Here is a 12,231-nt window from a genome sequence, read left to right as displayed (position 1 = left end):
GTAGTGCGCAGAAGCGACTGTGAAACCAGTTTTAAACACGCAGTGATCACAAAGCAGTTTGCCTATCGGAACCTGTGAGGTGCTCGACACGGAAGCAAGGACACTGATGTCATTTCCGCAGGAAAATACCGGTGACCTCTTGCGAGAGCAAACTGTAAAAACGCACGCTGCTACCTCATTCGCATTCGCTCATACGCTGCTACCCCAGTATGACGCCTGTGACGCATCCCTATGTTTTCCCATGCGACGTGGCTCAAAGGCTGCACGTCACGTCATGTGCACTAGCCTCATTTTCAGTCGCGAGAAACTGAATTTTCTGAATTCAGCTCCGAAATTTGCCAAGCCAACGTAACGTCCTTTGGCCAGCAATAGAAAGCGAACGTCGGGTTTGTCTGATTCCATTACAAAATACATTCCGCACTACAATGCTGAGAGACGAAAAGAAGGTGCGCAGATCGCCGTTTCGAGACGCACAGTCAGCTTCCCTCACTTCTCCGTCAAGAAGCGACGCGACGGAGGCTAGAAGGATATGGCCCTGCATCTTCAGATAACTTTTCGACGTTTCTGTTGATGACGGCAGAAGATTACAACGCCACAGTTACCCGAAACAACAGGGAGAAGGAACGAGGAAAAGGCTGGCCCCGGTTTTCCTCCGACGTCGCGTCTGGAAACAACGACGGTTATCGCACCTTTCTTTTTTTTTTTTTTTTTTTCAGCTATCATTTTTGTAGTAGAGAATGTGTGCAAGGGGGGGGGGGGGGGGAATTGGAGATGCGCTATCCCCCTCTGCAAAAAAAAAAAGAAAGGAGAAGAAGCGAAAAAAATTAAAATCTGCTACGTTGACTCGGAAAATTTCGGAGTTGAATTCAGCAAATTCAACTCCTGTGTACGTAGTAATTAAAGTGTACGTAGGTAATTACAAAAGGGCTCCAGAGGACATGCAAGTGGCCGGTGGAGCGTGAATGAGGACAAAAGTGTGTGTTTCCTGATTTCCGTAAGGACTGCGCGCTGAAGAGAAGCATTGTTGTGCAGCCGCAGGCTTGAGTCCAGAAGTGAGCTCAAGGATGCGGACGGTAGATACAGCTTTTATTTCTTACTGCATGTAGCACATACATAACTCGTGCCACACGAATGTACGCCAACTATATCTTGACACGACAAAAACACACACACACACACACACAAATAAAATAAAAACGTACTAGAAGACAACGGGGAAAGACAATTACAAGGGAGAACGTCTACCTCATTGAGAGGTAAGTGTTACTACAAACTCACTTCAAACGGCAGGCGTATGCAGGAGCATGCACTTTTGTGTATTGCTATATGTCAAATATCGCCGTCCCCGACGTGACTTTTCCAGAAATGTTCCTTTAGAATCAAGGCACTCATTCTACTCCAAATCTATACCCTGGAATTTTTAGAACCGGAGTGCCTAAAGGCGTTTGTGGCACTTCTACCCAAGGGGTGCCTTATAAATCTAAAATACGGTTATTTCCATCCACGTGAACCTGCCTTCCAAGTTTTACAGAGAATGGGATAATAGACGCGCAGAAAACCGGTAACGCACCTCCCGAAAGTTATTCGGCTGTGACATCAGTCCAGCGATCTCCGCCTTCTGGGAACACACGTGGGCCCCAATCTTCAACTCTCATATAGCCTGCACTATCGTTTTTTTTAAACGCGATATCACTTCTTTAACGCACTTTTGAGGCCTCGGTGTTCGCGTCGCGTCACACTGCTTGGAGAGGTTTCTTTATCGCGGTTCAGTAGGGAGAGTTAGAAGTATTGGAAGAATTAGAAGATATTTAGCAGATTGGATGGACTTCAATGACATAGATTCCGAAGACATGATAAGCAAAGCACATGAACCGTCTGAAGTGGCTGATATCACGACGCTGATCTTGGATTTGACAGCTTCATTTATCGTATAGTTTTCGTAGAGCGTTTCCGATCTGCTAAAACACCCTATTTTTTTTTAAATCTGGGTTAGCGGCGCGAACAACTCTACCTATGAGCGGCGTACAGACGTGCACAGAGAACGGCAGGAAGGTGAGGGGGACTGAGGGGTTGGCGTGCGTCCTGCGCCGACTTGAGTGGGAGCCGAACCGATATTCGTCTGGAAAGTGTGCTGGAAAACCAAGGGAAAGCCCAACACAGCACAGCTGGTGGTAGGATTCCAACCCGCCACTTCGTAATCTTCTGCACCACCTTGGCTGTCATCAACGAGCGGACGTTTTCACCGGCTCAGCCATGCCGCTGGTCGCTCCGTCTCTGCACAGCGCGTCTTACGGGATGTCGTCGACGTTGTCTGGTAACACGGACGCCGCGGAGTTACAGCAGCGTCGGCGGTGTGCTGCGGAGCAGTCGTACAAGTATAGAGTTCTCAGATGTGCCGCCATTGCTGAGGGAGATGCCGACGACGTGGCCGAAGACGAGGAACGTATTCGGCGTGCGGCCGATACTAGGAAGCGGCGTGCGACAAAACGTGTCGCCATTACACCAAAGGCCTGCACCATCCGCGGACGGAAGCGGATATCCGCAGGAAACTTGCGGGTTCGGATGAAATATGGACGCTTGTTGTGGTCTACGGATCGGATGCGGATGACGCCGGAACAGGATCGGATTGGATGCGATTGTTAATGGAGCGGATAGGATGCGGATAAACCGCTAGATTGCGCCACCAATTTTCTTCTCACTACAAAAAGTATGCCACTCCGGTGTTTTCACAGTCAGAACAAGAGAGAGGAAGTCGCCGCTGTGGACGAAGTTCGGTGACAGCAGTTTTCGTTATCCATTTTTATTTTTTTCTGTGCTGTTTTGTGCCGACGGAAAATAAAGTTTTTTTCCTGAAAAGTTGGCTAGATACAGGGTGTCCACGCTGAGTGTGAACAGATTTTTTAAAAATACATATAACACTTTTTCCAAGATGAAATCAATTGCAATATAGCATATGCTGAATGCTCCCTAGCAGGGCATTAGCAAAGTCCAAAGGCAATGTCTTAATTAACTTTCATTAATTAACTTTTTAATTATAAAAGCTACAAAGTTGTCCCAATGAGAACATCTGTTCCTTTCGGTCACCTGATATAGTAGCCGTTTTCAGAACAAAAATCCGTTCGATAGATCGCCCGCAAAAAATTCGTGAAGGAACGCCATTTTTTTCTTTATTTTGGTCATTGCGCTTCTTAGAAGACGCGTATTTCCTTCATCCCCAACGGGAGAGGGGGAAGGAGCACAGTGCCGCATCATGCGTCTAAGATGAGCTTTAACTTGCGGAAACAAAACAAAAACCAATGTACCGGGTGACTCTATCGGAACTGGCCTTATCTTGGGTTGCATTTTCTATTTCCTTTTAATCTTTTTCCAGGACGCGAGAGGCGATATTGTGTTCTTTCTCCCTCTCACATGCTTGGCAGGAGAAAAACCAGAGGTACGGTAAGTGACAGCGACGACTTGGCAGCGAAAGAGCTGGCTGTAAAGTTCGATTAGAAATTAACTGCGAATTTAACTGAAATACTTTGGAATGTCGTTCTGCGGGTCAGCCACATAGGAAGGCACGTGACAGTGTGGATTTGGCAGCATGGCTTTGTGGAAGACTGGTTCTTAGACGTGTTTGTCCATGTTTACTAGCCTCAGTAATTTCCCGTCACGTTCACAAGATCTCACCTACATCGTTGTGTGTATATTATTATAGTTGAAAATAATGTAGGAGGGCATGAGGGCATTGCGAGTCCGGTCGAATGAAGTATTTGTTAAGTCGTCAGGAAGTCCAGCCACAGTGGTATAACCGTTAGCGATGCTGACCAGGGCTGATGTTGGTTGCGGGTTGGCGTCGCGGTGCTGACTGGCTTTTTCGACGATTGCATTATTTTCTCATCCATAACGCGTAAAAGCCTATAGTGTTTCTTCTGTTTCATTCACTGTAGGGGAGAAACTATAAGGCAGAGCTCAAACACCATAAGAACACATAACATAAGAAGCACTTTATCGCTTGTCATGCGCCAACGCTTCACCAGTGTATCGATGCCGCAGGGGAAAAATATTGTGTTTATTTCGAAGCCAGGCATGCACCACCACTTCCAGGTCACCGTCTGTGTCGAACATCATTTCACCGTAAACGTCTTTGAGAGGTCCGAACAGATGAACATCGCTCGGTGTGTGGTCCGGTGAGCATCGCGGATGTGAAATACATTGCAAACGCAGACCTTTGATTCTCTCAGGCGTCGTACGTACTGTGTAGGGGCGCGTACTGTGGTGCCGCCGCAACACACCACACTTGAGCTAACTACGACGCTTTCACCTGATTGCAGCCTCCAAGTGAGTATCAGGCATGTCACAGTATGATGCACTGTGAGTCCCTTGGCCTTGTAATGTTCATCTTATAGGCCGAAGATCCCAGAAGTTCCGTGAGCATGAACTTGCCCACCGTTGGAGCTGCCAGGAACTTTGGTCTTAGTCAGGTAGTGCGCCATCACCCCTTGCATGCTCGCGGTCTCTGGCTGAGCGTGGTGGATTCAGCCTTCATCACCGCTGATAATGCGTCGAAGAAAAGCATCTCATTCGGCTTCATAGCGTTGTAGTAGGGTCTTGCAAGTACCCACATGGCGCTCCAGAAGGTCGCAGGGAAGTTGGTTTTGGTACCCACCTGGCCGATACTTTTTGGCGCTACAGGATGTCATTAATGGTATGGCGCGCTGAGCCGTGGCTAATGTTCAATTCTTTAGCCACTTCATTTATGGTGGCATGCCCGTTTGCGTGCGTGAGCCGTTGGATTCCACAGAGTCCATCAGGCGTCGTCGAAGTGTCAACTCGGCCGAAGCAAGGTGCTCCAGGCAAGCTAAGGTAAGCTACCATGTGGTGAGTCTGTGAAATTGATGACGTGTACTCGGTTCTGATATGCACTATGATGACGTACAAAGTTTTTTTCTATAAGTACTTCCTCTTTGAATAAACTTCATTTAGAGAGTCTGCAGGTGGTGTGTCCCTTTCATGTTCTAACTCCTTTGTCCGCGTCTATTGCTCCAGTAAGCCGATATGAACTTGTACCAACTACCCCGCTTTGTCCCTCTTGTGCCAGGCAAACTTGACACTCTACTTTGGAACATTTTTGTGCCACCCGTACACCTGTCGAAATTACACACAGACGTCTCCATGCTTCAACTGTCCTCCTATGTTTAATTGTCTCATTAACTACATCGTCTCCATACCGCTTCAAAATTCCGCGATGAATATCCGCGGGCTTTTCGTCCTCTGCACCCAACAGTCGGATCACCGAACGCTACTCCTACCTGGTACACTCTAAAAAGGGGCCGGGCATATTTAAAGTGCTGTGATCGCGTGACATTTCCCATCAAGCCGTCCGACAGGCGTGCACATCTCCCTCTGGTAGCGGGCCAAAGCATATATGCAGCGCAGCAGTCTTCATTGGATTTAATTTTTGTTATAGTTGAATAGCGAATACTTTTTCACTCTGCGCCTTAAAACAATCGGTATGATTCGGGTAATACATAAAATATTACTATTACATTATCAGTATCCCTTAACATCTGACATGAAAGTAGGTCCTCCCATTCAGCATACTAAGTAATTCGAAGACTACGCATCTCGTTACTGAGGGCATTCCACAGGCTTCCGATTTTACTGTGTACGTGGTACCACCGTAGTTCTTTTGTCAGCGACTCTGCTGCAGAACGAGCGCCGACGGTAAGAGTTCGAACTGTCTGTTTGACAGTTAAAGTGGGTGCAGTTTCAAGTTGATTATTATCCACTTATCTACAAATAATACACTTTTCTGAGAAAAATAACATGACTGACTATTGTCTACCCATGCTAGCCCTGTCAATCCTTCAGTCATAAAACATGTCCAGAAATTAGGAAAACACATCGTTGTTCCAGACGATGTTCTTCTATAGTTGTGCAGGGGCACGGGTGATGTCAGAAGGTTTTACCATTTACAGCGCTGTAGAAAAAAAAAGATGTAATACTTTATGTCACTTACGGTTTCTCAAGTCTGTAGTTGACTCGTCCACATTCCGCTGCCATAACACCTGCAGTGCTGTATTTGCTGCTTCCGCGACAGCAGCATCTTGAACGTTTTGGGAATTCGCCGAAGGCAGCCAAACACAGAGCAAGGCCACGAGAACACCTCCTCTAGAATAAAGACATGTAGATGTTACTTATCATATCACGGCACATAATATCCAAGGAAGAAACACTCTTTTGAAGTCCCTAAATAGGGCGTATGTGTTCAAAAGAGTGACAAGGCGTTCTTTCTCTGTCCGTGTCATATGCCTCGTCTCTCGCGCCAAGGAAACATGCCGGAGGGTCAACGTGTGCAGCTGAAGCAGCTGGTTATTGTGTTTCGTTGCTACTATACCACCACAGGAGCCAAGATCGTTTATGTCGTCAAGCAGTCTATGAGGAGCAACCCCTACACAATACTGAACTAGAGCGGCTCGGTCCCACATAGCAATTTCATGTACAATAGTCATATAAATATCACTCATCAATTGACTTTCACATATCACAAACTGCGTCGTTTGCTTCAATTCTTCCGGTGTATTATACGCCTTGTTCATTGAAGTTACTGCTTGTTGAGGAAAGAGAAGGAAGGGGCTGAGAGCCCGCGCCCTTGGGGCGCCCTGCAATTTTTGGGTTTGTTGTTGGAGTAAACGTTTGGACGTTGGGTGGCGGGGTTGTGCCCTTCCTTTCCGCAACATTTTGGTGCCGAAACCGGGATAGGTTCCCCTCGCGTTACCCGGGAACCACCAGCTCTCGTCGGTTTTCGGAAGGACAACCCAGCCCTCGTCGCCGGACCGCTACCTATCGTGGCCGATGGATTGCCTTAGGCAGACCCGTGCCATCCTACTATCAGCAATTATACGTCTCATCACCGAGTCAGAGGCGCTACAAGCAGCAGTTGCAGATGATGATGCAGCAGTTGGTGACATCGTGAATATCATTGATGGACTGGAAGAAGAGTCCAGGGAGCTCAAGGACCTTGACGACGCCATTCAGGAGGTAATCGACGACGAGGCATTTGCGCACGAATTCCTGGAGGCCTCCGAGTATCAAGACTACATCATCATTGCTGTTTAGAAGCTCGCCGCTTCATTGCGCAGAACCCTCCTCCTGTCCTATCGTCGACTGCGGTGAGATAGTCGAAGACAGTCGAAATTGCCCTATTGCTGACTCCGAGGTAGGAGGCAGGTCTGATGAAAGCAATTCTGGAGGGGATACCAGAGAGGATTCTGACACGTCAAAGGACTGCTTCAAGCGTCAGCAAGAACGATACATGGCAAGAGATAGTACTACTGAACCCGTACCACGAATGAGGCAAGATGGCAATCCGGTGGAGACCCCATATATTTCTCCTGTCCAGCCAACGGCTGAAGATTTTCTCGTCTCTACGGTCTCGCCTAGCACGAGCATCGACAAGTACGACACTGTTCCTATCACCGTCGAAGCCAGTGATCCAGAACTCCGTGTGCCGTTCGCTCCATTCACTGAGATAGGGCTGTGCGACCTCCTCAAGAGCGGCGGCCTGCGACGTGCAGGACACACCGTATCAACGCCTTCTCAGAAATCGGACATTAGGATCGCGCTCGCTGGCAGACGCTTCATGACGTGTGTCCGGACATGGTATGTGAGAAAGTCTGTCGTTACACTGCTGGGGGGGGGGGGGGGGACCCGCACAGCTCGCTGGAGGACGCTAACCTTCAGAAACCATCGGACAGCGAAGGTTGGAGCGCCCGTGGCCGCGCGCCGGCAATTCAGTTTGCGAATGCTGCCAACGAGTACGGCTACGACTCTATCGGCAAGACAGCACCTTCTTTGTCCCGAGGGTGCCATATCGTAGTGGCAGCTGCCGGAGCAGCCCGTGGACTCGACATCAAGGATTTTAGTTACGTTGTGAGTTACGATCGGCTTGAAAGCATTGACGGGTGCGTCCACCGTGTGAGGCGTACTGGACATGTGGAAAATTTGGGCCAAGCGACGTCTTTCTACGACTCTGATGCTAGTGGCTCTACTGCGAGGGCGCTCATCAAGACGCTGACGCTGTCCAACTTCCAGCAGAAGGTCTCCAGGAAATTGATTGAAGCACGAAGCGAAGGATAGTGGGACGGGTAGCCTTTTCGGAGGCGCATCATCACAACGCTTGCCGGGAAGAATGTTGAGGAAAGAGAAGGAAGCGGCTGAGAGAGCGCGTCATTGGCGGGCCCTGCAATTTGGGTTTGGATTTCTTGGTTTGTTGTTGGCGTAAACGTTTGAACGTTAGGTCGCGGGGTTGGGTCCTTCCTTTCCGCAACACTGCTTAGCCTTTTGCAATCTGATAAAGGTATTTCCACCATTGCATCATGTGGTCACGCCGTTCCTCACGTTAAACGCGGGTGTTGGTTGATTCGTTAATACCGAGCGCTAACGTAGAAATGTTGGGTTGTAGTTGTGGTGACATTGTGCAGAAAGGAACAAGTAGCAAGGGAAAATACACACAGACGAAAAGGAGACAACGCAAACAACGACTGCTGACTCCCAAGTGAATGTTTATATTGCCGACAAACACGTTTAAGGCGGACTCGCTTCTTAAGAAGTCTATGGGAAATTTTTGTTCGCAGGGTTCTCGTAAACCTCGCTAAATTTCTACACGAAACAGGTACAGGCGTGTTCCTCTCGAGTTTATCGAGGGAATGACATATTTTTGAAGGCCTGATGCAATCCACTGATTTTTGGCGAATTAAAGCTTGTCAAATTTTGAATACATGGGGGTCTACGGGAGATGCAACAAAGTCGCTTCTCTAGACACGCCCGCCCGCGATATTTGGGCCAAAATGATGTCATTTCCTACAGTAAGAGTCGGGGGAATTGATTGCAATCCACAAATTTGACAAGCTTACTGCAGATTTCTAGATCCCTGCGAAAGAAAATAATGGCTTTGCGGTTTGCTATCATGTCTTGCAAGCTGGCGCCGATTACATTACTTCCTTAAAGCACAGGAGGAAATCAAAGCGAAGTAAACAATTTTGCGACGGTGCGGCCAACTCTCTCCGGATGCGAACGCTAACTAGACCGCATGAGTCAGCCTTAAGTACACACAGACTAAAGAAATTGAAAATTACATGAAGACAAGTAAGGTAACCACAGATCAACGGGCACATCCGGCCTTTGCCTACTGTAGATACAGTACTTCTTGTGATAGCATCGCAGCGACGTTGTGCTTGTACACTGTTCCTCTCCATGTATGGCAATAAGGGAAGCCTCAAAAAATCCTGTCGAAACGGTATCCGTTAGAGAGGGCTAGATGCAGGAATTCCTAAAGATAGGATGACTTCCGTATTCCATCCATTGCAGACGCAGATGGCCGCGCAGCGTCAGGCTATTTGCCCGTAATATCGAGCGATCTGCAACACGCGCAGAACGATAGTGCAGCCGCGCAATTAGCGAATTTAACATGAGTTAGACACGGATTTCGGGGAAAATTTTCAAAAGCTACCATATAGCGGACCCACAGCCCAAAAGCTAAGAAAATGAACTGTCGTAAAGCGCAAATACTACATGGAACGTTAACTGGAATTGTGATGTCACATCGTAGTTTGCAATCCGCGTTATATAAGGATGGAGACTCAAAGCCTTGAACAAGTAGACACAAATTTCAGGTCAGCCCCCAAATGAGCAGCCTGACAAACGTGCCGTCTACAGGGACACCCGCTTTCTCTGCGACATGGTTGATTTCGGTTACGTCATGACTCATACCTTCTCGAATGGCAAACACATTTTCGGCTGTGTTTACGACAGCGAGAAGCTGGTGTAGGTCATGGCTCTGCATGGGCGGCTATGAGGAAACGTTTCTGTCTACTGTCCACGTTGCGGTCTTGCTGATGTTACATTCATCCCCTTCAACTCTGATGAGCAACTGGTTTTCTGAGGCGTATTCATGACGAATTTCAGACTTAAATGACACCTGTCCTCGTGGGGCGTCACCGGGGGTTCGCGTGATTGAGATGTATAGATGAATTCAAGATATCGCGGCCCTCATTAATGCAGTTCCGAGTAAGAAGAACAGGAGAATAATAATAATTACTAATAATAAGTGTTTATTTCTCGTCAGCAGTGATACATACAGAGCAATGTGGGACTGCTAGGACAAGCCAAAAAGCTCGGTTTATGTAGTGCCAGGCCGTATTGCTCATTGTGTGCTCGTGTAGTATTGAAACGATGCGCTCAACCGTCTGCTGCTGAGCTCTCGTGATGTCAAAATAAGTGTGGAAGGGAACCGAGATAGCAATATCGAACATGACCTGATGGTCGTTGTGATCAAGTTTATGATACAGCCCGTTTCTGTCTATTATTGTCTCTGAGTTGTAGTTGAGCTTGTAATACAAGTGGTTCGCCACTTTCCTCTATGGAATTCAGCAGGTTCTGAAGCTTCCTTCCGATACGGCATTAGTGATACGGGATGCATTGTAGACAGGAACGACATTTGCGCTGCTGGCTCGCTGCGCCCACTGCTGCACAGTGCGTCTAACTTCTGTTGCAACTCCTCGTTTTTCTTTTCCAGGTGTTTCGCCACGTCTCTTAACTGCGGAATTTTACTGTTGGTAGTTCCGTCGTCCTGATCTTGTTTTGTTAATACCTGTGTAGAGGAGATGGTATTACCCTACATGAGTCCTGATTGGTTAGTGATGGAATATTCCGGAGGGCCGGATGTGCTGGGCAGCTTCTCAACCCGTGTCTTCACTCCGCTTCTTCTGGCTGCGCGTGCCCGTAGCTGGGCGACCTCCTCGTTATCCAAAGACCGCTACCATCTGAAGATGCGACTTCATCCATGGGTGACGAAAAGCTGCTATCACTTTGAGCAAAAGAGTACTTTTTCTTCCCTTTAGTGGATTGCACTTACGTAGCAAGGTTTGATAGTTTTTAAAGAACATTTTGTTCGCACGATAATCTTCCATGATAATGCAAATTAAAGAAAACGAACATTATCCTTTGCTCATTGAGGAGGAATTTGCGATTGAGTAAACGTGATGTTCGAGTTTTCATTCAGCAAAAGCTGCTATTCAGCACTATAGCTATTTAGCAGCTATATAGCAGTTTTCAGGCGTTGCCAGACTGGGAATAGATAGACCTGTTTCATAACTCAACAGCACCCAAAATGACGCATGATCGTCCCAAGTTCTTTGCTTCTACTCGCATATGTGGTTCCCACTGAATTAAGGAACAAAAATTCGATGGTCTTTCAAGTACTTCTGCAACTAGATCATGCTTCCTATAGGTCACTTCAACAGTTGGATGTCAAAGCAACTTCGTGAGTTTTCACGCAGATGCCATTCTCAACGTTAGCTTTCCCGCTGGCATGTACCCTGCGATGGAGAGCTCCCCTCACCTGCTGCTGCTCGGGATAGGTGCTTGGAGCATCGTAGGCGACTTTTCAACGCCGATTCACACATTGTGACGAGGCTGGCCTTCTTGTGTATCGCGCATCTTGCTCGGTGGGGATTACTTGGCTCTGATCTTGCATACCAGCAATACTATTTATGTCCCAGGGGAGTGATGAACTTGCACTTCACGCATAGCCTTTCTATATAGCCTTAACCTTCTTAGCCTTTGAATATGGGTCTAAGGACCCATATTCGATACATGAGACATGTTGAAAGTTGATGAAAGACGGGAACCACGACGCGCAATTTTGTATATACGAAAACGAAAGTGTCCAACAGGGTCTCCTCATCAGAACAAACCCTAACAGGGCACGTGCTCCTTCGTCCAAAGGCTTTACAACTCCGCATCACTTGCAGTGTGTTGATTTCGGTTAACACATACATAAAGAGACGATGATGAGATGAGTTAAGTACCTCCGCCCGCATTTTCAAGGAGTACAAGGAGTGAGTCTGCACTAAGGGCCCTTGAAAACCTTTTTGAAAAATCAAGGGTAATGAGGGATTTCAAGGGCCTGACCAGCACTCGTGCGCCCACTTGTGAGCTCACGCAGTGCTCCCTCACCCATAAGTGAAACCCCGTCACGGGCACACCTTGGTGCTCACTTTCCCTTCTCACCCCATATAATATATCTCGGGTCGGGTGTGGGTGGGATTTTCGAAAATATATACAGGGTGTTTCACAAAAAACCCCCGGCTGAATAATTCGTGAACAGGTGGCGCCATGGAAGAAATTTCTTTTTGGTAGAGATCCTTGGGTCATCGGCCATGAACTGAGTAGTGTGCGGCTCATTTG

The 12,231-nt window shown here is 47.7% G+C and overlaps 1 protein-coding gene across 1 annotated transcript in view; it reads right to left on the bottom strand.

Moving 5' to 3' along the window:
- LOC135401371 (peroxidase-like) overlaps positions 1-12,231 on the bottom strand; it is a 64,541-nt gene that overhangs the window by 40,918 nt on the left and 11,392 nt on the right. Inside the window, exon 3 of the mRNA XM_064633749.1 lies at positions 6,002-6,153. Within this exon, the coding sequence (XP_064489819.1) occupies positions 6,002-6,153 (152 nt within the window). The remainder of the gene's footprint in view (positions 1-6,001; positions 6,154-12,231) is intronic.

Source organism: Ornithodoros turicata, chromosome 1, assembly GCF_037126465.1.
Source record: "Ornithodoros turicata isolate Travis chromosome 1, ASM3712646v1, whole genome shotgun sequence".
Taxonomy (NCBI): domain Eukaryota; kingdom Metazoa; phylum Arthropoda; class Arachnida; order Ixodida; family Argasidae; genus Ornithodoros; species Ornithodoros turicata.
This window is presented reverse-complemented; position numbering and strand designations above follow the sequence as displayed.